General features: G+C 41.1%; 1 protein-coding gene and 1 long non-coding RNA gene across 2 annotated transcripts in view; one reads left to right on the top strand and one right to left on the bottom strand.

The window, feature by feature from the left end:
- The window catches only part of prss12 (serine protease 12), a 72,791-nt gene that overhangs the window by 22,148 nt on the left and 26,127 nt on the right, over positions 1-24,516 (top strand). Inside the window, exons 4-8 of the mRNA XM_003221778.4 lie at positions 2,641-2,791; positions 7,187-7,365; positions 11,055-11,196; positions 12,891-13,087; positions 21,611-21,752. Of these exons, the coding sequence (XP_003221826.1) occupies positions 2,641-2,791; positions 7,187-7,365; positions 11,055-11,196; positions 12,891-13,087; positions 21,611-21,752 (811 nt within the window). The remainder of the gene's footprint in view (positions 1-2,640; positions 2,792-7,186; positions 7,366-11,054; positions 11,197-12,890; positions 13,088-21,610; positions 21,753-24,516) is intronic.
- LOC134299750 (uncharacterized) lies at positions 1,110-2,711 on the bottom strand. The gene is made up of 2 exons (XR_010006993.1): positions 2,622-2,711; positions 1,110-1,335 (listed from the first exon to the last, which is right to left on the bottom strand). It is a non-coding gene; the product is annotated as an uncharacterized LOC134299750 (long non-coding RNA).

Raw genomic sequence — 24,516 nt, 5'->3', positions numbered from 1 at the left:
TTCAACTTGGGATATACCATAGTGATGATGATGCACCACTGCTTTTGAAGTATATATCAAAGGATATGTTGGACATGGAGTATAATGCGTCAACATTCCAAGACCACATTCTTGTGATCAACCAAAAGGCACAAAATGCATTATGTAAGTTCATAAGGCCCAGTTTTAAAAAGTCACTTTTAAGATAAAAAATATATGATGATATAGAATCACAGAGATTCATCTTTCTTAAGATGTTTTTTTAAAAGATAGTAACAGGGGAATGTTGATGCAGGCAGAGATCACTCGCTTGGTTACCTATACGTATCCAGGTTCACAGAAGCTGAATCATAGCAGTCTTGTTTTTGATCCCTTGGTAGAAATAAATGGACTTACTGCACTTTTAGATCTAGCCCATATCTGTCCTGTGAGAGGCTACAGCTTATAGACAGAATACAGAGAAATACTGCAACATATTTTTTGGATTTTATTATATTTTATCTTCAACATTCCTGGGAATGTTAAAGTCATTATCTCGAAGGAAAAAGATTGTCTGTCATGAATTTAATGCAGTTAATAGAGTTTTAGTGTTATGAAAGATGGGAGTAATTTGGGAACTGTTCTCTGTTCTCTCTATATCAAGAATAAACTCCACAATGGATCATCCCCTACCAGTTTATCCCCTTCTCAAATACCTTAGTTTAGTTAAATAAAATAAATATTCCCAGACACTTCATATTTTTATTGCAGGGAAGCTGCTGGAACTCTTTGATCATTTTGATTGCCATTTTCATATTTTTTCCCCAGCAATATGATATTGTATTTTTTTACAGTCTGCGTTCCAGATGCAAAGGCACTTTTCTGACTTCACATTATTATCAGGGTTCATCTCCCCAAACTCAGTTATCTCATCCTTGTTACAGGAGAAATCTCATACTGATAATTGCCAGTAATATCCATGAACACTGATCTGGAAGGAGTTTAACACTAGGTCAGTGGTTGTCACTGTTGGTCACAGTGTTCTTGCATATTTATTCAGTCATAAAGAGAAAGCATGACTGAGGATGCTTCCTGCTTATCTCCCCAATCAAATGTATTCCATGTGAAGGATTTGATTTCCTTTGCTGGAGTTGACATATGCACTCTGAAGTTTAATTGTTATTAATAGTCAAGGTTAAGAGTAGACCTACATAGTACATACATCAACGAAACAAGGTCTGCACATGCATGCACAGAAAACTATGTATGCATATACAAAAACCTTCATCATCTCAGCACACAGGGGTGGGGAAGCTTACACTTTCTTCCATATTAAGCTCATTTCACCTTTTCTTCCTCTGGCACCGTTCAGCTGGTCTGGGGAGATACAATTTAAATAGTATGCATTTAAATCTTAATCATAACATCTGACTCCTTCTGGAAGTGTGATTGTACTGGGAGAATTGTTGCATAGGGATGGCTATGCTCATATGTTATCTGTCCAGAAAAATAGCAGCAGCAGAATGGAAATCCTCAAATGGAGTCAGTAGCAGCTGGATGGATTTATTTAATTATTTAATTTAATTATTTTATATGCCGCTCTTTTCCCCCAGGGGGACCTGTGGCGGGCTTTACATATGGCTTCAGAGGCCATAGACTTCCCATTTTTGCTCTAAATATACTGTTACATTAAAGTATGGCTAATCAAGAATGTATCCACACCACACAATGATAACACTTTGATCCTGTTAATGGTTTAATCCAACTGAATTCTGAGAACTGTGCTTTCTTGAAATAAGTAGAATTTTCTATCAGGGGACCTCTAGGATTGTAGCACAAGGAAGTGTTGTAGAATTCATTAGCAAAGAATTATATGTATTTCACAAAACCACAAATCCAAGCTAACCATAGAACAGGGCAACATCAATTAAAAGTGGAATACTTGTGGAGTGTCGACACACTTCTGGAATAGATCAAAATAGTAGCTAAGAACTGTTTACTGTTTGTCTGGTAAACATATTTAGGGGCACCTGTGTTGGCCACAAAGCAGAGTTAAACAAACTCACAAAAGAGTGATATCTTTATTGGGCAACCAAAAACGCACAAGATACTTCATTCAAGCTTTTGAAGCTCCACTAGCTTTGTCAGCAGTCAAATGATATTTAAAAATCTAATACATGTTTATATGTGTGTGTGTGTGTGTGTGTGTATATATACACACACACACACACACATACATACGCACGCACGCACACACACACACACACACACACACACACACACACACCTGTATCAGATATTGTTTCTGTTCTGGAGGGATCTTAATATCGTCAGAAGCCACTCATTTTTGGCCATGGGGGGACTAAGACAAGTGACAGTGAAATTTACCATCTACCATTATCAATACAATAACTCTTCTTTGGATCTAGGATGCCTTTGTCTGTGGCTTCACAAAATGTAACCTGGGCTTCCAACACCATCACATTTACTTTTTCCTATATGATTTTAAACATCTTTTGCCTAATGAAGAAGCCACTGGATTCTTAAAAGCTTACATAAAGCATTTTGTGTATTTATGTTGGCCAATAAAGATGGATTTTATCCATTTAGTAGTTCACCAATGTCACTATTTAACTAGGATATAAAAACTTCATTTTTCTTACTGTGTGCATTTCTCTTCAGCCTCTGATTTCATGCCAGTCCGGCTAGTAGATGGGAGCAGCACATATGAAGGAAGAGTTGAAGTGTACCATTCTGGTCAGTGGGGAACCATCTGTGATGACCAATGGGATGACGCTGATGCTGAGGTAGTCTGCAGGCAACTTGGCCTTGGGTTAGTGTTTTTCCCATATTTCCTTAAAGTGTTTAAAAACATAGACAAAAAGAATGTGTTCTTCATCTTCTCTATCTAGCATGTTTCCTCATATGTGTGGGTTCAGTCCTGTAGTTTCATTTATCAAAATATATCCTCTCTAGGTCCTTCAACATGACTGTATGATATTCTTGGACCAGAAGTCCCTTTTTTCTGTCAACATTTTCAATAGCGTGAAAAGGTAGTTATTTCACATCATATTCTGCATATCTCTAAATGGCCTAGAGGTCAGGGTATCTTTTGCAAATCTGTTTTTTAGATGAGTTACCAGAAGGTTCTTTGAGAAATTCGCCTTATCATTTCATTCCAGACTAACATGACTGATTAAATCTAGCTTGCAGAGACCTGTTAGCACATTCTGTGGAAGAGAATGGATTCCTGCTCAAAGAATACAATTACATTCAAAGTCCATTTTTGGTGCTGTTATCATGAGTTTTCTTGGAATTATTTGTTTAGACGGACTTTGCTATTGCCTTTCTCTGAGGCAGAGAGTGTGATTTGCCAAAGTTCTCACAGCAGGTTTGCATGCCTCAGCAAGGATTTCAACCCTGGTCTCTCAGGGTCCTAGTCCAACATTCAAACCACTGTACTATTACACCTCAGTATAGTATAGTGGTTTGAGTTTAGTCTAAGAATCTGGAGGACCCAAGTTTGAATCTGAAAGGAGAGATTCAGAGGAGAGATCTGAAAGGTCTGGAGAGTGGATTGGTTTGAATTTGACCCAGTTTTGTTGTCCAGGCTGACTCAAATCTCTAGGTACTCCAGAGTTGCCAGTAAACCTCTCAATGCCTATCAGAAGTATTGCACATAATGAGGATAGCCAGTGGACAATTCATGATGAGTACACTTTTTTGCCAGTGTAAACAAGCTCCAGAACTACCAAGGACTTTTCTGAGCATTCTTCCCAAGTGGTCACTCTGTCCTGGTATGGAAGAACTTTAAAAGTGATTTCCAGTGCTCTGCAAACAGTTTTGTTGGGTACAGGAAAAACACTCCAGTATGTAATTGTAAGCCATTGCAAACTCCCAGCATTCTTTTGTTTTCATGTGAAATCTAAAGTTTAAATAGCACTCTAGTAGTTTTGAATGCATAGCACATACTGAGATGATGTTTGTATACCTTAACTTTATGTTCACATATTTTATTTTGGCTTGGGAGCTTGACTAGCTTGCATCTGTTCCCAATGTTTAGTAAATGATAGCTGTCAATAAATAGTCCCTAGCCGGATGTTTTTATCTGACTTGTAATCTCAGAAAGAACGGCAAGATTCCTTTGCAAGTAGGCACATTATCCCTGGTGTGAAATTTACTGAGATATGAAAGTAATAGGTATAGTGTCTAACAGTACATTGGATGGGGTAAGAAAGAAAGGCCGAGTTATTCTAGTCATTGCGCTGGAAATCATCAGTGATAGATTAAAGCCTTTTGTCTTTAACCTTCCTATCCCCATGTGCTGGGAAAGAGCAAATACTTATTGGGATTGATTGCTGGATGATTACTTTATAGCAAACTTTATATATTGTTCTTTTAATGATCTACATTTCTGAGTGATAGAGAATTTCTTTTCTCAGAATAGCAAAACTTTGTCAAGAAGGTAAATGTATTGGTTATTAAGGTTTTTCTACTTTAGTCCTCCCTGGTGTAAACGAGACCTTGAGTTGAACCAACTAGTTTATAGTCCTGGTTTGTACATATTCTCAGAGTTTACATCTTGTCACCAGGTCATTATGATTAGGCCAACCTTGATATAAACAGGAGAAAACATATTTCAATCATAAAATGCTTTGTTTCCTACTTTGAGGACACCAGCTTCCAGTCATCGCTTTTGGAGAGACTTTTTCAAATTGTTTTCTCAGTGTGGTTTTAATGTATGCACTTTTTCTGCTTTAATATTCTGTTTGTTAGCCAATGTGTTCCATCAACACTCAATATAAGGCATAATGCATACACATATATGTGTAGTTCTTTAGTCTTCCTTTAGTCTTTGATATTACACAATGTACTGTCACATATAATAAGAAGGCCAGGCAAATAGTTCCAGACAAAATGAGTGGGTTGGTTTGAGAAACAATTTCTGATAAAATTATTAGTGCCACACCTCCAGCAAAAACTTTTTTGCATTTTTAAATTCATGTTAAATACATAGATGCATTTTAACATCACGGATCGTATCTAGAATTAGCATGTGCATCTATACTGACGATGTCAGGATTCTGCAATGCTTCCCCTACATAGAGAGCCAGAGGATCTAATTGGGGAGGTAGATTTAGACTCCTTCCCCACAAAACTCTGCCGCTTGCGTCCTCAACCAGCCAATCACCCCTTCCTGCAGTTGTGCATCATCGCCAAAATGCTGCGTTGAGGACGCAAGCGGCAGAGTTTTGTGGGGAAGGAGTTGCCAAGCTCATTCATCGCTATGATAAGTGCCTAGATTTGAATGGCGACTATGTTGAGAAGTGGTATTTGAGTGTGGCTTTCATCTGCATATGGTAAACGTTTTCTCCTATAGGTAAAGGTTTTCCCCTGACGTTAAGTCCAGACATGTCTGACTCTGGGGGTTGGTGCTCATCTCCATTTCTAAGCCGAAGTGCCGACGTTGTCCATTTTTAATTCCAAAACGTAATCTACTTTCTGGATAACCCTCATATACTTGTGGTAAACTACAGCTTGACACCATTTTCCCTCAGTCTCTGTTTAAAACAGAAGTCTATTTTTTGATATTCAGTAAGCACTTGGCTATTGTTTCCATACATACTCCTTATCTGGGGATAACGGGGGGGAAAGGACCCCATCAATTGCAACAGCTGTTTCCTGGTAAGTGCAGATTGGGGAACTAGGAGCTATGTAGCCACCATGAAGACCAGTCACAATGCCAGGGTAAACATTCATAACTACCATACATGATTACAGCCATTATTCAAAACCAGATAGTGCTTCCTCTATATGTCTATTAATTTGTTCCAAGAGGAATTTTAAAAGTTATTATTTGTATGCTATTACAACAGGAAATGTGTTCTTTCTCACTCATTTTTCCAGTTTATTTCTGTTTCCCTCATCCTATTCCGTTATAAATTAGTACTAAATCTTGTAGCTACCAACTAATCTTTTTTTCACTGCTTTTTATAATTTCATTCTGCTTTAAGTTGTGGGTGAAGGAGACAGCCAGATGTCCTATGAACAGATTGAAAAACCACAACATATTTTTATGAGTCATGCAGGACATTAAGATACAAGAATTGTTTGGAAAGTAATTTTAAAAAGGTCTGTTATATACAAATTGATGCTAAATTTATGTCTGGATTTTTCAACTGTAGATGCCATAAATAAGAGTTTGGCCTTTGTATACCAATGTGTTTTGTTTAAATTCTGCTTCCTCAATATTTATATACAAAACTATGCTTTGACTGATTTTAATGTATCTTTCTGTATATGACTCTTTGTATCTACTGTCTTTTTTATTTCTTCTTTATTAAAAAGCAAATAAAACTTTAGAATTCTGGAGTTTACATCTTCTAGTAAATGGCTCTAGGGCTCCTTCCACGCACACAGCTGCATACAATTCAAATTGAACTGGATTATATGTCAGTGTGGACTCAGATTATCTGCCTTGATATTCTGAGTTATATGATCGTATGGAAGGGCCCTAGGAAGAACAGAAGTAGAACAAATCTTTTACAATGGCAAGTACTGACTTATTTAGTTATAAAAATGAATAAAAATCTAGATATTTAGTGGCCAATACTAATTCTGTTGTGGGTTCCTCTTCAGAAAATATGTAACCAGTATGTACAGATGCCCCGATCTGGTCAATATAGAAGCAGTCCCCAAGCTATGAACAAGATAGATTCTGCTGGTTTGTTCTTAAATTGAATTTGTTTGTAAGTTGGAACAGGCACATATTTTTACATGTAACTTTGGGCAAAAATATGTATATTTTTGTTTTGGATAGCATAGGGAAGGGTTAACACCCCCTGGTGTTTGTTTTGCTGTCTGTGCCTCTGTTCAGAAGATTTACCCTCTCGTTCTGTCCCTGTGATAACTGGATTCTGAAAAATTTGGCTTGTTGTGGACACAAGGATTGTTGAGAAAGTTTTAGTGGAGGTATCTTTTCCCCCTGACAACTCTTTCAGAAGTAAATTTCCCTTCCGAGGGGTAGATTTCTCTCACTTCCTGTTGTCTCCCCCTCATTCTTAACTAGGAGTCATTTGTAAGTTGGATGTTTGTAACTTGGGGACTGCCTGTATTTCGGACGGTCCTGATTGTACCAAGCAATACTAATAATTTTCAGCAGTGAAATGAAAAGACTGCTTTCTGACAGATTGCCATTTGTAATTTGCTTTTTATTGTGTTTGAACAGGGGAGTTGCCAAGGCATGGAGCCAGGCTTATTTTGGAGAAGGCTCAGGTCCTGTGCTACTGGATGAAGTGCGTTGTACGGGAAATGAGCTGTCTATAGAAGAGTGTCTGAAGAGTTCCTGGCGAGAACACAACTGTGGCCACAAAGAAGATGCAGGGGTTTCCTGTACACCTCTAGCAGGTAGACATCAAGGAGTTAGATTACTATAATGCTATCAGGACATAGGATAGAGTTTTTGAAAATCAATTACTATTGTTCTATTATTGTAACAGATGTGTGAATTTTTTTTAGTAATGCCATACATGCTACTTGTGCACTGAAAGTCTTCCAGTACTTTCAATAATGTATTCTACTTTTCTTAGGCACTTCAGCATAGAACATAGAACAAAATAATATACCATTTAAGAAAGACATTATTGTATTATGATTCAGTCACCCTTCTACTGTTTTCTTAGGAACCGTGTAAAATGTATACGTAATTACTTCATAGTAATGGCTGCAAATCTTTTACATTCATTATTAGAAATAAATGATAAGAATACTGTGGTCTGCTTCTACATGACTTTGTTAAAATATGTATGTCCACAGGATCCTTATAACCTACAAAAGTGTGTATTTGTAAAGTTTTATATTTATCCAGATATACATGACTAAGAGCTGAGGTTAGCTTTTCTTTTCTGCTGAATATACACGTACATTTGTTACCCTGTAAAGTGAACAGTAGCTTACAGAAGCAAGGGATGGGTGGAATCATGACAGGAAAGCACTTGGGCTAATAATACATGAATCTCTCTGATGAACCACATTGCGGAGTCCCATCTGCCCCATAAAGAACAGAGCTTTCTTCAACATAGAAAGTAGTCGTATGCATGGAATTTGTTCCTATTGTTTTTCCTGTTTCTTCTGTGTCTTCTATTTCTTCGGAAGCATGAAACAGAAAGCTCCCTCCTGATACGAAAATCTGTTAGATACAAAATCCTGCTTTCATGTTGACCTGAAATTGCCTCCTTGCCTGCAGGCAGGCAGGCCTGGAGCTAGGCTGCAGGCATGCTCCGAGCCTGCCTGCAGGCCCTGCCACACACACACACACTCTCAGAGAGTGTGGTGGGGTGTGTGTGGCAGTTGGTAAGGTGTGCAGGCAGGCCCAGAGTGCGCCTGCAGCTGAGAGCCTTACTCTAGAGGAGCAACAGCAGGTTAGAAGAACACCAGGAAGGGGAGGCAGTGGGTATAAAGCCCCCCTCCCCATAATGCTCTGAATTTTGGGGCCCGATCCAAAAAAAAACCCAATTTCAGGAGGCTCTTGAAAACAGATCAGGTCCCCCAACAAAAGCCGAGACACAAAATGGGGCAAGGTTTACGCCGAAAGCACAAGGCTAATAGAAAGCCACCATGATGAATGTACAGAGCCCTGTGTTATGAACAAGATCGGTTCTGTAGTTATGTTTTTAAGCTGAATTTGTATGTCAGTCGGAACAGGTACATTTTAAAGTGTAACTCCAGCCATTTATTTTCTAATTTTGGAGAGCATAAAGAATTTTTAACATCCTGTGGTGTTTGTTTTGCTCACTGTGAATTCAGAAGATTTTACCTCACCTTTATTTTTATTTCGTGTCAAAAGCATTGTACATTTCAAATAATGGAAATAAAAATAAAATTAAAAAAAGAAAAGAAATCACAAGCAACTAAATAGTTTTGGACCAAAAGCGGGCAACAACAACCGCATTGTCTGTAGCTTTAAACAACTCCTTCTCTGTACATGAGGCAGGGCATTGTGGGCAAGCATACATATGCGGAGTTGTTTGTTCAGCTCCACAGTCACACAAGGTGGAGGATTCCTCCAGGTAGTGCCACCTTGCCAAGTTGTCTTTTGATCTGCCCACTCCGCTTCTGAGTCTGTTCAGGGACTTCCAAGTTGCCCATTCTTGGTTTGCCCCTGGAGGAAGACCCTCTTGGGGGGCCATCCAGTTAGAATTGCCAGGTTTAGCTGCCCAAAGAGACACCCTTGCTGCTGCTGGAGGAACATCAAGAGGAGTGGTGGTTCTCATGAAGCCCTTCCTTGATTTGAGTCTGGTGGGAGGAGGCTGATAGTCATGCAGTGGGTGGCTTTCACAATGTTCGACCTTTTTCTCTCACCATTAGCAGCAACTTCCCGTCGCACGTCAGGAGGGGCAATGCCAGCTAACTTGTAGAGTTTATCAACAGGTGTAGGTTTAAGGCATCCTGTGATGATTCTGCATGTTTCATTCAGTGCTATGTCCACCTGCTTTGCATGGGCAGACTTGTGCCAAACAGGACAGGCATACTCTGCAGTTGAGAAAGACAAGGCCAGGGCTGATGTTCTTACTACTTGTGGGTCTGCACCCCATGCGCTGCCAGTCAGTTTCCACAGGATGTTATTGCGTGCAGCTACTTTGTGCTTGGTGTTCATGCAGTGTTTCCTATATGTTAGTGTTCGATCTAAGGTGACACCAAGGTATTTAGGATGGAAACAGTGTTCAAGCTCTTGGCCTTCCCAAGCATTGGATGAATTTACCTCACCTGTGACAATTGGATTTTTCTAATTTTGAGTTATTGTGGAAACAAGGATTGGTGATAAAGCTTTAGTGGAGACACCTTTTCCCCTGTATAACTGTTACCGGAGTAAATTTCTCTTACTGGGGTTAGATTTCCTCTCACTTCAAATTGTCTTATGCCCGTTTGGAATTAGGAGTTATGTGTAAGTTTGATGTTTGTAACTTGGGGAGAGCCTGTATATATGATGCATCCCCAACATAGTATATATTATCTTGTATTCATCCATAAAGTTTGTGTTCTTGATTATGTCCACTATATAATTTTGAAAAGAATGAAGGCTCACTTTTTGGATGTTTAAAAATATTTTTGGAATCCCTGATGATGCAGTAGGTTAAACTGCTGAGCTGCTGAACTTGCTGCCGGAAAGGTCAGCGGTTCAAATCGGGGGAGTGGGGTGAACTACCACTGTTAGCCCTAGTTTCTTCCAACATAGCAGTTTGAAATCATGCAAATGTGAATGGATCAATAGGTACCGCTCTGGCAGGAAGGTAACGGTGCTCCATGCAGTCATGCTGGCCACATGACCTTGGAGGCATCTACGGACAATGCCGGCTCTATGGTTTAGAAACAGAGATGAGCACCAATCCCCAGAGTCGGACACGACTAGACTTAATGTCAGGGGAAAACCTTTACCTTTACCTAAAAATACTTTCATGGTGATGATGGTTGAATCCATGGGTACAAAACCTTTCGATATGGAGGACCGACTGTACCACATTTTATATTTATCCAAAATAATTTTTCCTCGGCACAGACAGCATTATGTTCTTGTGCTCACTTTGCTTCCTTGAAAGTTAAAATTACCAACTATATGGGACTAGGTTCCCCTGTTGTGTATTGCAGGGAATTCCTAAGATCCCTGGAAGCAGTGTCCAGACAGAAAAGTACTAGTTAATCATTCTTCAAGAGGCTCTCATTTTAATCTGCTTCTTTTCTTTGTTTTAATTCATCCAGCCTTCAGTTTGAGAACTGACAGCGGTGGGAGGGGGAATGAAGAAGGCACTCACTTGTGTGGAAGTTAAAAGAGGTGTAGAAAGAAAAGAAGGTGTTAAGCTAATGAAAGGATGTGCGGCAGATGTAGCCTTCACTTTCTTTTCCCTCCACAGATTTTTGTACCAGTTGAATGATGTGTCCTTTATGTTTTTATTATCTTTCTTACACCTTCTCTTTGAAACATTGCAAATAACAGACATTTGGCCTTGTATCTGTTCAACCGCAGCAAATTTTATAGTGCTGTTTTTTTCTCCTGACGGTTGTCAATAAAGCAAGGCTGATTCTTCTTTTTAATGCCACAGATGGTGCAATCAGACTCTCAGGCGGGAAAAGCAGCCATGAAGGACGACTGGAAGTGTTTTACAATGGACAGTGGGGCACAATTTGCGATGATGGGTGGACTGAATTGAACACACAAGTGGTTTGCCGGCAGCTGGGCTTTAAGTAAGGTCAACTTATGTGAAGCTGGCTGCTAATCACTCTGTTCAGCAATGCTGATAATTCTCTGCAAAATGCTTCCATATATTATGCAGAATTTCACAGGCGCTGCTTTGTTTCTTTGCCTCATGATTAAATCCTAATCAGTTTCATATGCTGTCCTTTGGAAAGCATGTTTAAGTACAGCAAAGGTACTTAATGGAAGAAAAAAATCAAATTCAGTAATCTACCTTTGCAATGCTTTCAAAGATGAAAATATAAATTGTAATCTGCTTTCTTAAATATATCCAGATTAGGAAGTGGGTACACTGTATTAATTGATTAGCCACTTAGCCAGAAGTCTCCTGTTTGGCAATCCTTATATCTGAAAGTGGTTGCAGCCAAACAAATGTTTGAATCAGACTTCAACAATCTGGTCTGTCCAGGTATGTTAGACTGTAGCTTCAATTATCTGCCAACCAGTGTGAAGTTTTATTTTAACTCCTTTGGAGGATACAAAGCTGAGAATGGCTGATTTAAATTCTAAGATCATAGGAGATGCATCTGACAGGAGTTCTATGCAGTCATAAAATTCCTGTTCTTACAGAAGTGCCTCTATTAGTTCAAGTTAAGGAACCTAGTATCCGAAAACACAGCTGTAGTGGTCTTCTACTCAAACAACAAAGCACAGAGAGACTTTTGTTCTTTCCCAAATAATCAGGAAGACTTTCCCCCCTTTTGTTGTAGCAGTATACAAACTTTATAACTTCTACTCACAGCAGCAGTTCTCTAAAACACCATCCAACACTCATCAAACTTGCTCAGTATAACTACCACCTATATACTACTCTCACTGCATTAACCACCACATCCTAATTACAGTGGCTTAACTTTTTTTTACAGGTGATTAGGCCAGAGGTATTTATTTATTTTATTTTATTTTATTTACAGTATTTATATTTCGCCCTCCTCACCCCGAAGGGGACTCAGGGCGGATGACATTATATACATATAGGGCAAACATTCAATGCCCATATACACATAGAACCGAGACAGAGACAGATGCAGAGGCAATTTAACCTTCTCCTGAGGGGATGTTTGATTCTGGCCACAGGGGAGAGCAGCTGCTTCATCATCCACTGTGACGGCACTTCCTCATTCCAACGTCGTAAATTAGTTAAATTTGCCTCCCCACTTTATAAGTGGTACCTTATTTCCTACTTGATAGATGCAACTATCTTTCGGGTTGCTAGGTCAGCAACGAGCAGGGGCTATTTTTTATTTTTTTAATTGATTGGTGCTCACCCCGCCACGGGCTGGCCTTGAACTCATGATCTCATGGTCAGAGTGATTTATTGCAGCAGGCTGCTCACCAGCCTGCGCCACAGCCCGGCCCCAGGTATTAACTTGGCTTAGAAAATGCCAAGTACTTTCCAAATGCTGATAGCATCCACATTTCACATTAGGGATGCTAGCCATAGTTTAATGTATACTGTAATAAATTCATTTTTAATACTAGTGTTTATTTCAAAGTGGGGGCATTGGGCAATATTTCCCAATAGTTATAATAGATTTTAATTGAAAGTGAACCTGTCCCTCTTTTGAAATAAATTTTCTGTTGCACAAAATATTGTGGATTTTGTTTGCTTGCTTGATATTATGCAATTATACCTTGTCCATAATGATATCCTCGTCAACATATTTTTCTGGGATGTTAACAGAAATGGAAAAAGCATATTGGAACGCTATCCAAGAGAGAATACTGGACCCATCTGGCTGGATGATGTGAGTTGCTCAGGAAAGGAACCTGCCCTCCTTCAGTGTTCCAAGAAGGAATGGGGAAAACATGACTGTAGCCACCAAGAGGATATCCGAATAAGTTGCTATCCAGATAATGATAGCCACAGAAATTTACTAGGTAAGTCACTCTTTCTAGACACAAGGTCTCACAAATCTTAAGATTTGCCACAAGGCAACCTTCTTCTGAAACGGAAGGGGTTTTAAAAACAGTCTCATGAAATAATAGGAAGAGGTGCTGTTCAAACAGGAGAAAAAGTCAAAACTTTTGGGCTTAGTCATTTGTGAATATGTGGCAAATAACTCTTGAGATCCTGGTCAAATTAAGGATATTCCTTTTAGTTAAAAGTTGTTAGCTGTGGAATAGTCAGCATGTGAAACTCTCGCTGAATTTTGGTCTGTCTGAGATATTGCTCTCCAAAGATAATAACAGGGACTGTGAATATTTGAGATCACTACATTAAAGCTACGGTCCTCTCCCTCCAGAGATCAAGGAGGAACATATGGTCCTCCAGATTCTATTAGGATCCAGATATCATCAGATACCAGTCCGTAGCCAGGGATGACTGGAAGTATTGTTCAACATCAGCTTGAGCAAGAATGGTTTGATACTTTGATCCAAATCAAAAATCACTATGTAGAAAGTCTAATAGTAAGGTAAAATGGGAATTGGCCCAAAACATCTAGTGTGAAACATGTTCCTCATTTCTGATCTTAAGTGTCCTTATCATACTCTATTACTTCAAAGCAAGATCTTTAATTCAATAGGATTTATAGGGTTGTGCTGTAGAATTGTATAACTTTGTAAAATCATTATTTTATAAACATATTAAAATATGAAATATCTGGCATAATATTTATGTAGAGGAAACATTTACTAGTAGTTAGATTTTACTGCTCTGCTGTTTACTGGGGGGATTTAATTGGGCTATTATGTAAAAATATAATTTCTCAATAGTAAAAGGCCTTACTATGACACTCTACTACTAAATGTTTGAGGAAATGTTGTTATGATTGAGCCTCATGGCTCTGTTACTGACAGACGTGGGCGTAAGACTCCTCGAGAGTCAGATACTCTCGAGGAGCGAGAGAGAAAAAGACTGCGAGACATATTTGCAGCACCATCTGACGAGGAGTCTTTCGAAGGGTTTACGGAGAGAATGGAGGAGGGGCTGGTTAGCTCAGAGGAGGATGAGATGGATTGGACTCGGGTAAGGGAGGAAGTGGGTGCCACTGGCCATGATGGGACAGAAGATGAATGGGGACCTTCAGGATTAGACCCATGGTTTAGCTGGAGGGATGGGACGGGATCCACAGCTGGAGATGCTGTTGGGCGTAGTCAGAGGTGTTCCAGCTCTGACGAGGAAAGTGATGAGGAAACGCCCGGGTTAACGAGGACAGCTGACAGTGATGAAGATTTGTAACTGGCATAAAATGGGGCTTGAGAGCAATTGCAAATTGCGTTGGGCAAGGTAATCTGGGCAAACGCTTGGGATCCGTGTGTGTGTGGGACGCTTCCCTGAAGACTTGTGTGCTTTCCTGTGCTGTGACGTAAGTTGATTGGAATCCAGGGTCAGACGGCGGGAGGGATTGTGTGGGCATTTGTTTGTGCAAACCTGTGCTTACTCTTATTAGCTTGACCTTCCGTCGTCTTCTTGACGGACGCCATCTCCTGCTTTGAGAACTCGGACTGAACTGACCACGGCTTGTCTTCCCCCCCCTTCTTGGACTTGGAAAAACTACAAACGTCTGCTTCTGGCTTGGATCTACGGAACGGAACTGGTCTACTCAACTGCTACAATCCTTGGCTGATTTACTCGTGTTGGAGATCCTGTCTGCTGTGTGTGTGGGGGAGCGACGCAAGTTACTCTAAGCACAGTGTTGGCAGCAGAGAGGAATCTGCTGCCAATTAGTTGTATTCTTTGTATCTTTTGTTCCTTGCTTTCGTTTCGTTTATACCCAGGCTGAAGCAAGCAGTTTGTTTTTACCCGGATTAAACTCCGGTTTAATCCGGTTTATCTTTTGAACATTTACTTTTGCCCCTTTTTGCTCCTAAAGGCAAAAACTGCCTGGCCCTTGTGTTTTACGGGCATTTTTTGAGTTCTGTAATCTAATAAACTCTGTTACTTTGAATCTTGTGGCGTTCTGTCCTTGACAGATTGCCCAACGCAAATAAAAAGTTTATTGCAGCAATAAACCCGTCAGGAAGACGATGGATGAGTTAAGGGCCAAAGTAGACCAATTGCAAACGGCTTTTACCGTTAGCCAAACAGCTCAGGCTGTGAAAGGACATGTTTTGACTCCTGAACGCTTTGACGGAACCAGGTGCAAGTTGCCAACCTTTTTGGCACAAGTGGAGCTTTATTTTTCTCAGCTCAGTGCTCATGCTTTTCCTACAGACACTAGCAAGGTGGCCTTTATTTTGAGTTTGTTGACCGGTCCCGCAGGACAATGGGCCACTAATTTAATTTTGGGAAATGACCCAGTCAAGGACAATTTGAATAATTTCAAAAAGTTGTTAACTGATACTTTTGGGGATCCTCTCCGCACGGAGAACGCTGGGTGGGCTCTGTATCGGTTGAAACAGGGAAAGGGGACTGTTTTGGATTACTTAAATAAGTTTAACCTGTATCGCCACCAGCTGGATTGGGGGGAAAATGCATTCATGCTTTTATTTACTGCCGGGTTAAGTGATATGCTCCAGGATGAATTAGCACGCTTGGAGCCGGCTGAAAGCTGGGACGCCTTAGTAGCTAAGGTGCTGCGTTTAGACGCAAGGTTCGAGGCTCGTAAACACTCAAAAGCAATGTGTGCGCCACCCATGCATGTAACCAGGGCACCTGTGGTGATGGGGGAAGAGCCCATGGAGCTTGGGGTCTTTAAAAAGCTGTCTACAGAGGAAAAGAGCCGTAGGAGGCAGCTGGGCTTGTGTTTGTACTGTGGGAATGCTGGGCATTTTGCCAAAAATTGTAATGTGAAACCTTCCCAGCTTTCGGGAAAAGGCCAGCCCTAGTGCGACGTGAGTCCAACGCACTAGGGCTCCTCAAGCAGTCAACTGAGGGGAGGAAGCATGTTTTCGTACCCATTACATTATCTGTTGGGGGAAGGGAACTTGTTTCTACTTTGGCACTGCTGGACTCAGGGGCTACGGTCTCCTATGTAGATATTGAGTTTGCTAAGAAGCATGGCATTCCTAGAGTGCGCAAGGCATGCGACGTGTGGGTGGAAGGAGCAGATGGGAGACTGCTGGAGACTGGGGTGGTTAACCATGAAACCTCAGCAGTAACGTGGGAGGTGCAGGGAGTAACGGGAACGTTTGTGTGGGATATTACGAGCTTGCCTAGATATGATGTGATCCTGGGGATGGATTGGCTAGCTGTAGTAAACCCACAAGTAGATTGGGCAACACGTAAAGTGATCTTAAAGAGGCAGGATTGTTGCACTCTAAATGTTACTCATTCTGATATGGAGGGAGTGCCTGCTGAGTATGGGGAGTTCTCTGATGTATTTTGTAAAAGAGAAGCGGACAAATTACCACCGCACAGGCCATATGATTGCGCCATCAAGTTGGCAGAAGGTGCGAAACTGCCAGCAGGGAGGCTGTATGCCTTGACTGTACCGGAAAGGCAAGCTTTGCGGGAGTTTCTAGATGAAAATTTAGCCAAGGGGTTTATTCGCCCATCTAGTTCTCCAACTGCGGCACCAGTATTCTTTGTAGCCAAAAAGACTGGGGAACTTAGGCTGGTCTGTGACTATCGGATCCTAAACAAATACACCATTCGGGATAGGTACCCGCTCCCTTTAATCTCGGAACTGTTATCAAGGGTGCAAGGGGCTAAGGTCTTTACCAAGCTTGACCTGCGGGGGGCCTATAACTTAATCCGTATACGGGAAGGGGATGAATGGAAGACGGCATTTAACACGTGTTTCGGATGCCACGAGTTCCGAGTCATGCCTTTTGGGCTTTGTAATGCTCCTGCGGTATTCCAGAGGTTCATGAACGATGTGTTCAGGGACCTAATTGACCAATTTTTAGTGATTTATTTGGATGATATCTTGATTTTTTCTAAGGACGAGAAAGAACATCGTCAACATGTCAAGCAGGTTCTGCACCGACTGCGGGCTAATGGGCTTTTCGCCAAGGCTTCCAAGTGCGTCTTTCATGTGCCTGAAGTGGAGTTCCTAGGTCATGTAGTGTCAGGTAGGGAACTTAAAATGGACCCACATAAGGTTGACGCCGTCAACTCATGGCAGGAGCTGAAGACTAAGAAGGATGTACAAAGGTTCTTGGGTTTCGCTAATTACTACCGGGAGTTTATTCCGAATTTTGCAAAGCTCACGGTACCTTTGACGCAGCTTCTGCGCAAGAAACAGCCATTTGTGTGGGGGCGGGAAGCTCACGAGGCGTTTCTACAACTAAAGTCTAGTTTTCAATCGGACAACATACTAACCCATCCTGATGTTGACAGACCGTTCGTGGTAGAAGCGGACGCTTCTAGCTACGCGTTGGGGGCTGTATTGTCTCAGAAGGATTCCTCAGGGACCTTGCGTCCCTGTGGATTTTACTCGCGGCAACTAACACCCTTCGAGCAGAACTATACCATATGGGAGAAGGAGTTGTTGGCGATTAAGGTGGCGTTTGAGGTGTGGCGGCACTGGCTTGAAGGGGCACGGCACCAGATCGTGGTCAGATCTGATCACAAGAACTTAGAGCACTTGCAAACAGCAAAGAAGTTAAACCAGCGTCAAATCCGCTGGGCTTTGTTTTTCTCCAGGTTTAACTTCAAGGTGCAGTTCGTGGAGGGGAAGGCAAACTTGCGGGCCGATGCTTTATCCCGCAAGCCGGAATTTAAGACCAATGAGCAGGTAGTATGTCAGACCATCTTGCCTACTGCCTCTCTGTGTGTTGTAGATAATGAGCTTGGGTTACATGACCAGATCCTTGAGGCTCAGAAGGATGATGTGTGGACTCAGGAGCAACTGATGCTGCTCTCTGCAGGTAACCGTACCATACTGCCGCATCTCCAGGATCAAGACGGGGTATTGGTGCGTAGGGGGCAGGTTTACGTACCAGTAGGGACCCTCAGGTTGGAGGTGATTAGAGCCCACCATGACGAACCCATGGCTGGGCACTTTGGCAGGTTCAAGACCGTACAGCTTATCACCAGGAGCTACTGGTGGCCAAAGATGCGGCAAGACATTCTGCGCTTTTGTGACAGCTGCGCCGTTTGTCAGCAGAGTAAGACGCCTGTTGGGCGCCCTAGAGGGTTGTTATCGTCTTTACCTGTTCCGGAGAGGCCATGGCAAATCATTTCCATGGATTTTATTTCAGATTTGCCTAAGTCTGGGGGTTATACTTGTATTTGGGTGGTGGTGGATTTATTTAGTAAACTGGCTCATTTTATTCCTTGTTCAACCATTCCGGCGGCCCCTACGTTGGCCTTACTATTTACAAAGCACATCTATCGTTTGCACGGAGCACCCGAGGTGATTATTTCGGATAGGGCTCCGCAATTTGTGTCACGCTTTTGGAAACACTTCCATGAGTGTTTGGGGACTAAGTTAAACGTGTCTTCAGCTTTCCATCCGCAAACGGATGGACAGTCGGAACGGGTTAATGGGCTCTTAGAGCAGTATCTGCGTTGTTTTTGTTTAGATCAACCCACGGCTTGGGTAAAGTGGTTACCGGTGGCGGAATTTGCTTACAACAATGCGGTGCACACGTCTAGTCAGCATACGCCATTTGAGCTAACTTATGGTTTTCACCCACGGGGAGGTGTGGCGCCGTCGACCAATGTGGTCTCTTCGGACCCTGTGTACCGCTCTTCGGAAATGGCTGCATTGCATGACGTTGCCCGTCGCTTACTGTTGGAAGCTAAGGCAACGCAGAAGACTCAGGCTGACCGCCACAGGCAGGCAGGGGAGGAGTTGGAAGAAGGGGATTTGGTGTGGTTATCTTCCAAACATATTAAACAGGCTGGGGGAAAGTTTGCGCCTCGGTATTTGGGTCCCTTTCCTATCGTTAAAAAGATTTCTTCTGTTGCGTTTCGTTTGCGTTTACCGTCTAGTTTAAAGGTCCATCCAGTCTTTCATCGTTCGCTGTTGAAACTTGATACCTCTAGTCGTCGTGGTGCTATAGCGGAGGGTATCACTGCCACTTCTCCGCCATCGGGGGAGGAGGCCTTTGTGAGAGGGGATAGTGTTATGATTGAGCCTCATGGCTCTGTTACTGACAGACGTGGGCGTAAGACTCCTCGAGAGTCAGATACTCTCGAGGAGCGAGAGAGAAAAAGACTGCGAGACATATTTGCAGCACCATCTGACGAGGAGTCTTTCGAAGGGTTTACGGAGAGAATGGAGGAGGGGCTGGTTAGCTCAGAGGAGGATGAGATGGATTGGACTCGGGTAAGGGAGGAAGTGGGTGCCACTGGCCATGATGGGACAGAAGATGAATGGGGACCTTCAGGATTAGACCCATGGTTTAGCTGGAGGGATGGGACGGGATCCACAGCTGGAGATGCTGTTGGGCGTAGTCAGAGGTGTTCCAGCTCTGACGAGGAAAGTGATGAGGAAACGCCCGGGTTAACGAGGACAGCTGACAGTGATGAAGATTTGTAACTGGCATAAAATGGGGCTTGAGAGCAATTGCAAATTGCGTTGGGCAAGGTAATCTGGGCAAACGCTTGGGATCCGTGTGTGTGTGGGACGCTTCCCTGAAGACTTGTGTGCTTTCCTGTGCTGTGACGTAAGTTGATTGGAATCCAGGGTCAGACGGCGGGAGGGATTGTGTGGGCATTTGTTTGTGCAAACCTGTGCTTACTCTTATTAGCTTGACCTTCCGTCGTCTTCTTGACGGACGCCATCTCCTGCTTTGAGAACTCGGACTGAACTGACCACGGCTTGTCTTCCCCCCCCTTCTTGGACTTGGAAAAACTACAAACGTCTGCTTCTGGCTTGGATCTACGGAACGGAACTGGTCTACTCAACTGCTACAATCCTTGGCTGATTTACTCGTGTTGGAGATCCTGTCTGCTGTGTGTGTGGGGGAGCGACGCAAGTTACTCTAAGCACAGTGTTGGCAGCAGAGAGGAATCTGCTGCCAATTAGTTGTATTCTTTGTATCTTTTGTTCCTTGCTTTCGTTTCGTTTATACCCAGGCTGAAGCAAGCAGTTTGTTTTTACCCGGATTAAACTCCGGTTTAATCCGGTTTATCTTTTGAACATTTACTTTTGCCCCTTTTTGCTCCTAAAGGCAAAAACTGCCTGGCCCTTGTGTTTTACGGGCATTTTTTGAGTTCTGTAATCTAATAAACTCTGTTACTTTGAATCTTGTGGCGTTCTGTCCTTGACAAATGTAAGTTTAGTGGGAAATGTATTGATGGTGTTTATGAACTCATAGTGTAATGTTCAACCTTTGGATGTAAAGGCCCTTGGGAGCTGGCAATCTGCCATAGTTCTGGGAGAAGATTAAAGTGTAATTGAGATGCTCCTTGTTTTCCATTCTTATTCACCCAGGAAAAGATTACAAGTTCAGTTGTAATACTTTAAATAGGAGTTTCCAAGGCATATAGTTCAAACAGGGGAGGTTCAACACAAAACCACAGCTTCAGAGCATAACATTGGAAGATGTCTGATTAGATTAGAGCAATCACAATATACATTTTCCTCTGGATCATTCAGATTGCATGTAGCTAGTTTCATGCTTGAATGCCCCACTATGGGTGAATGGAAACAAAAAGCAAAACAACACCAAATTCCCACCATACACAAAGCTAGAATTTCAAGCAGAATGTTTTTCTCTTCTGTGTGCTTTACTGTCTTGTGCTTGAATCAAACGGGGTTAAATCTAATATCCCCATTTGCCAGATGAAGCAGTATTGTCTACCAAAAGATACTTTGGCTGGCATCATGTGGATGGCTTACACATTTATGTGTTCATATAAAGAAGTAATTGGCAGTTTTATTCAGTTCAAGGTTATGGAAGCAGATTTGTGCATGAGGCATACTTGGTTAAGCACTGGATTGTGTTGCAATTTACTATGAGGCTATGTTGTGTAATTTTTGTGTGAAATTGTGAGTGTAAAATTGTGTCTTACCTCAGTGTACACTCTCAGGCTTTGTGTGTGAGGTTGGTACTGATCTTACAGCTATCTCGTCTTATGCTCCCTTCAAAACCCTATTCTTTGATTTTGGTGCCTGCAAATGCCTTCGTTGTCCATGGCAACTTGTAACCATGAATCTTATTCTGAGAGCATAAATCCAATCATCCAACCAACCAATCAATAAACTGTGTTGTTGTGAGGTGCATACCTTTTTCATGAAGGTTATTTCCCACTCTCACGTTCCTGAGACTTCTTCACAGTCTGGAATTACATTTTTCCTACAGGAAAATTTGTTTCTCTTTTCCAGCCTAGAGTCTCTAGCCAAAGAAGGGGGATTTTCCTCTGGGAAAAAGAAGAAAATAGCTGAATCTTAAAATACAAATTTATTGAATAATGATAGGTTATCCTACATATCACACAAGTGAGTTCCCTATTGAATCTGATTCCCAATTGACAGCTTTTCTTAAATGTAATGAAAATTAGCTAATGTGCTAGCTCTGGCGATTTTTGGTAAACAGTTAATAGCTATAACTTATTCCCAGGGCCTCCTATCAGACTGATGGATGGTGAAAATAAGAAAGAGGGCCGAGTGGAGATTTTTATCAATGGACAGTGGGGAACAATTTGTGATGATGGATGGTCTGATAAGGATGCAGCTGTGGTGTGTCGACAACTTGGCTACAAGTAAGAGGTTTTTAAATTACTGTTAAATATTTTAAGCTCGTCGTCTGTCCTTTGCTCTGATTAAAAAGTTTAGTGTTTAAAGTGAAATAAAGTTACATTTTAGTTTAATCTTCCTTTGTTTTTACAATTATTTAAATATGTTTTAATTAAGCACCTCCTTTTTTCAACTCTGCACCTATTCCATCATATGTATATCTATACCAATATACAGATATACATATAAAATATTACTTTGTTATGTTCCTTACAGCAAGTCTATTTTGGGGTTTTTCTTGGCTTGTTGTAATTGTCATGGAGTTTTAAATTAACATATCATGACAGAGCCATTAACTGAATTTTACACAATTTGATGCTTTCTGGTAGCTGGACATAAATTGTTGTAATATCTAAGTGCATTTTAATGCAAAAGATTTTTGTGTCTGTAACATACATGATAGGTAGAAATGCTAATTCAGCATAAATGTGTAGCTAGCTACACAATATTTCAATATTAAATAAAAAATTACTGCCGGCACCACTACCCCCTGTAGAGAATGATACAACTGGTACTTATAGGATAGGTAGAACCATATTGCAGGAAACGAGGCAGGCTGAATGACTGCAAGTCTGAAAAGGCATTAAAATTGTTCATCAGGAAAATATATTCTGCTGGGATGAGGAGAGAGGGAGATGGAGATTGAGAGAGAGAAAGTAGTAAGACCCATGATTTTAAACATGTGGATAATAATGTTATGCTTTTTGTATGGAACTGCTGTTCGTTTTGTGTAGTTTAATTCGTGTAGTCTCATTTTCATATTTGGTTCCCACTAATGAAAATGGGCAGCCTATATGACACAAATTTTCATCTGGCTAACAAAAAACATGAAAATTTTTGTGCCATTGGTGGCAATGGGAGGGTTTCCGAGGCTCATCCCCTCCTCCCGGTTTTTGAGCTAGAGGGGTGAAAATCACCACACACGGAGGGCATTTCTGTTCCTTTTAGCCCACCAACTTTTAAAATGTTTGGATCTTCCTTAGAGAACTATTGTTGTTACTAATATTATTAACACCCATTGGCACACACCAGATGTAATGCGGAGGCATTCATCTTCCAAGCTCAGCTTTGATTCCCAGAGTAGCTACCTTCCTATCTATCTATCTATCTATCTATCTATCTATCTATCTATCTATCTATCTATCTACCTATCTACCTATCTATCTGTATATATATTATATTAACACACATTTCCACACACGTCAGATGTAATGAGGAGGCTTTCCTTTCCCAGGCTTAGCTGAGATTCCCACCGTAGCTGGCTATTGTTATACATACATACATACATACATACATACATACATACACACACACATATATATAACCCATTGGTTCACATCAACTGTAATGGGAAAACAGCTCTTTGTCAGTACCTGCTATATTGTTACAGGACAGAAATGAAAGGAAAACAAAAGCAAGCACGATGACTGTGCAGCTTTCATTTTCATATTGCCTCTCGTTTCCTATGAAAATGTCATTTGTTTTGTGTAGACTAACGGTCAAAACAAAACGATAGCATGAAGGAAACAAAGGGAAAAAAATCTGCGCACATTTCTAGTGGATAACTTGTTAAGTGTTGACCTAACATTTCATCTCTTTTTTTCCGTCCTAAATTATTATCCACTTGAACCTACTGTTAAGTGGGAAACATTACTTGATAGTGCCTATGAAATACAATAAAAGAAAAAAATGTGACCAAATTGAAAGTCTGTTAAAATACTCCTTTTCTTGATGACTTCACCCCTTGATGACTTAACCCTTAATGTTGACCTGAAATTATGTTACACAGTGATTTTGTGTTATTCTTCATTAAACCCCAAGGCAGCTCACACCCCTTTCTTAACTTCAAACTTTTTATAAATACGTACTAATTCTCTGTTGATTTGTATTACTTTTATGTTTTAATAATTGTCAGTAATTCTCAAATATCAATGTTAGTGTCAGCACTATAGGATCTCTCAATTTACATGTCTGCTGTTTTGATTTGTGTTACTTACAGAAGTAATTTGCCTTATGTCACCTTGCCTTCTCTATAGAGCTATATTTAATGCAAGTTGCTCCCACTTTTCTCAAGTGATTGTTTTCCATAGAATGGAGAAGAATTATTCTACTGTCTCCTTGCAATTTGTTGCATATCCCCTTGAAACAGAGAAATTATTTCCTTTTACTGTTTCATGTCCAGTGTGATCCTTGGGGACCACCAAGTTTTATCTCAAATTTCTTAATTGCCAGTAATGAAGCCTTACAAGAGGCATTTCATACTGTCTAAATTTTGCAGATGCATGTGGTCAAGACTGCAAAAGTTATTAACGCCAAGACTGCAATAAACAACAAATGTTTCTATTGATCAGTATTCTGTAGAACGTATTTGTGTTCCAAGACTGCAGCATTTTGCATCCTCTCCAGTGCCTCACAAGCAGCCAATAACGTGGAACAGGAATATGAAAGCATAGAAAGTCAGGAGATGGGTAAATTCTTCTAGTCATTACAGAAGCTAAGAGATCAGGCTGGATTTCATGTGTAGCTGCTTTGGATTAAGATAATGCATAATTCATCTTTAATGTATTGAAAATGTTGCAGTAACTGCATGTCTCAGTACTGCTTTATTTGGCTTTAGACTGTTTTTTCTTGAGTTATATTGAAATGTATAGGCTATATTACTGGGGAGCAGATATGTAAACTAAAGGTAAGGGTTTTCCCGTCATTAGTTGTGTCCGACTCTGGGGATTG

Source organism: Anolis carolinensis, chromosome 5 (genome assembly GCF_035594765.1).
Source record: "Anolis carolinensis isolate JA03-04 chromosome 5, rAnoCar3.1.pri, whole genome shotgun sequence".
NCBI lineage: Eukaryota > Metazoa > Chordata > Lepidosauria > Squamata > Dactyloidae > Anolis > Anolis carolinensis.
The sequence above is the reverse complement of the archived record's forward strand: the minus strand, read 5'-3'. Positions and strand labels throughout refer to the sequence as shown.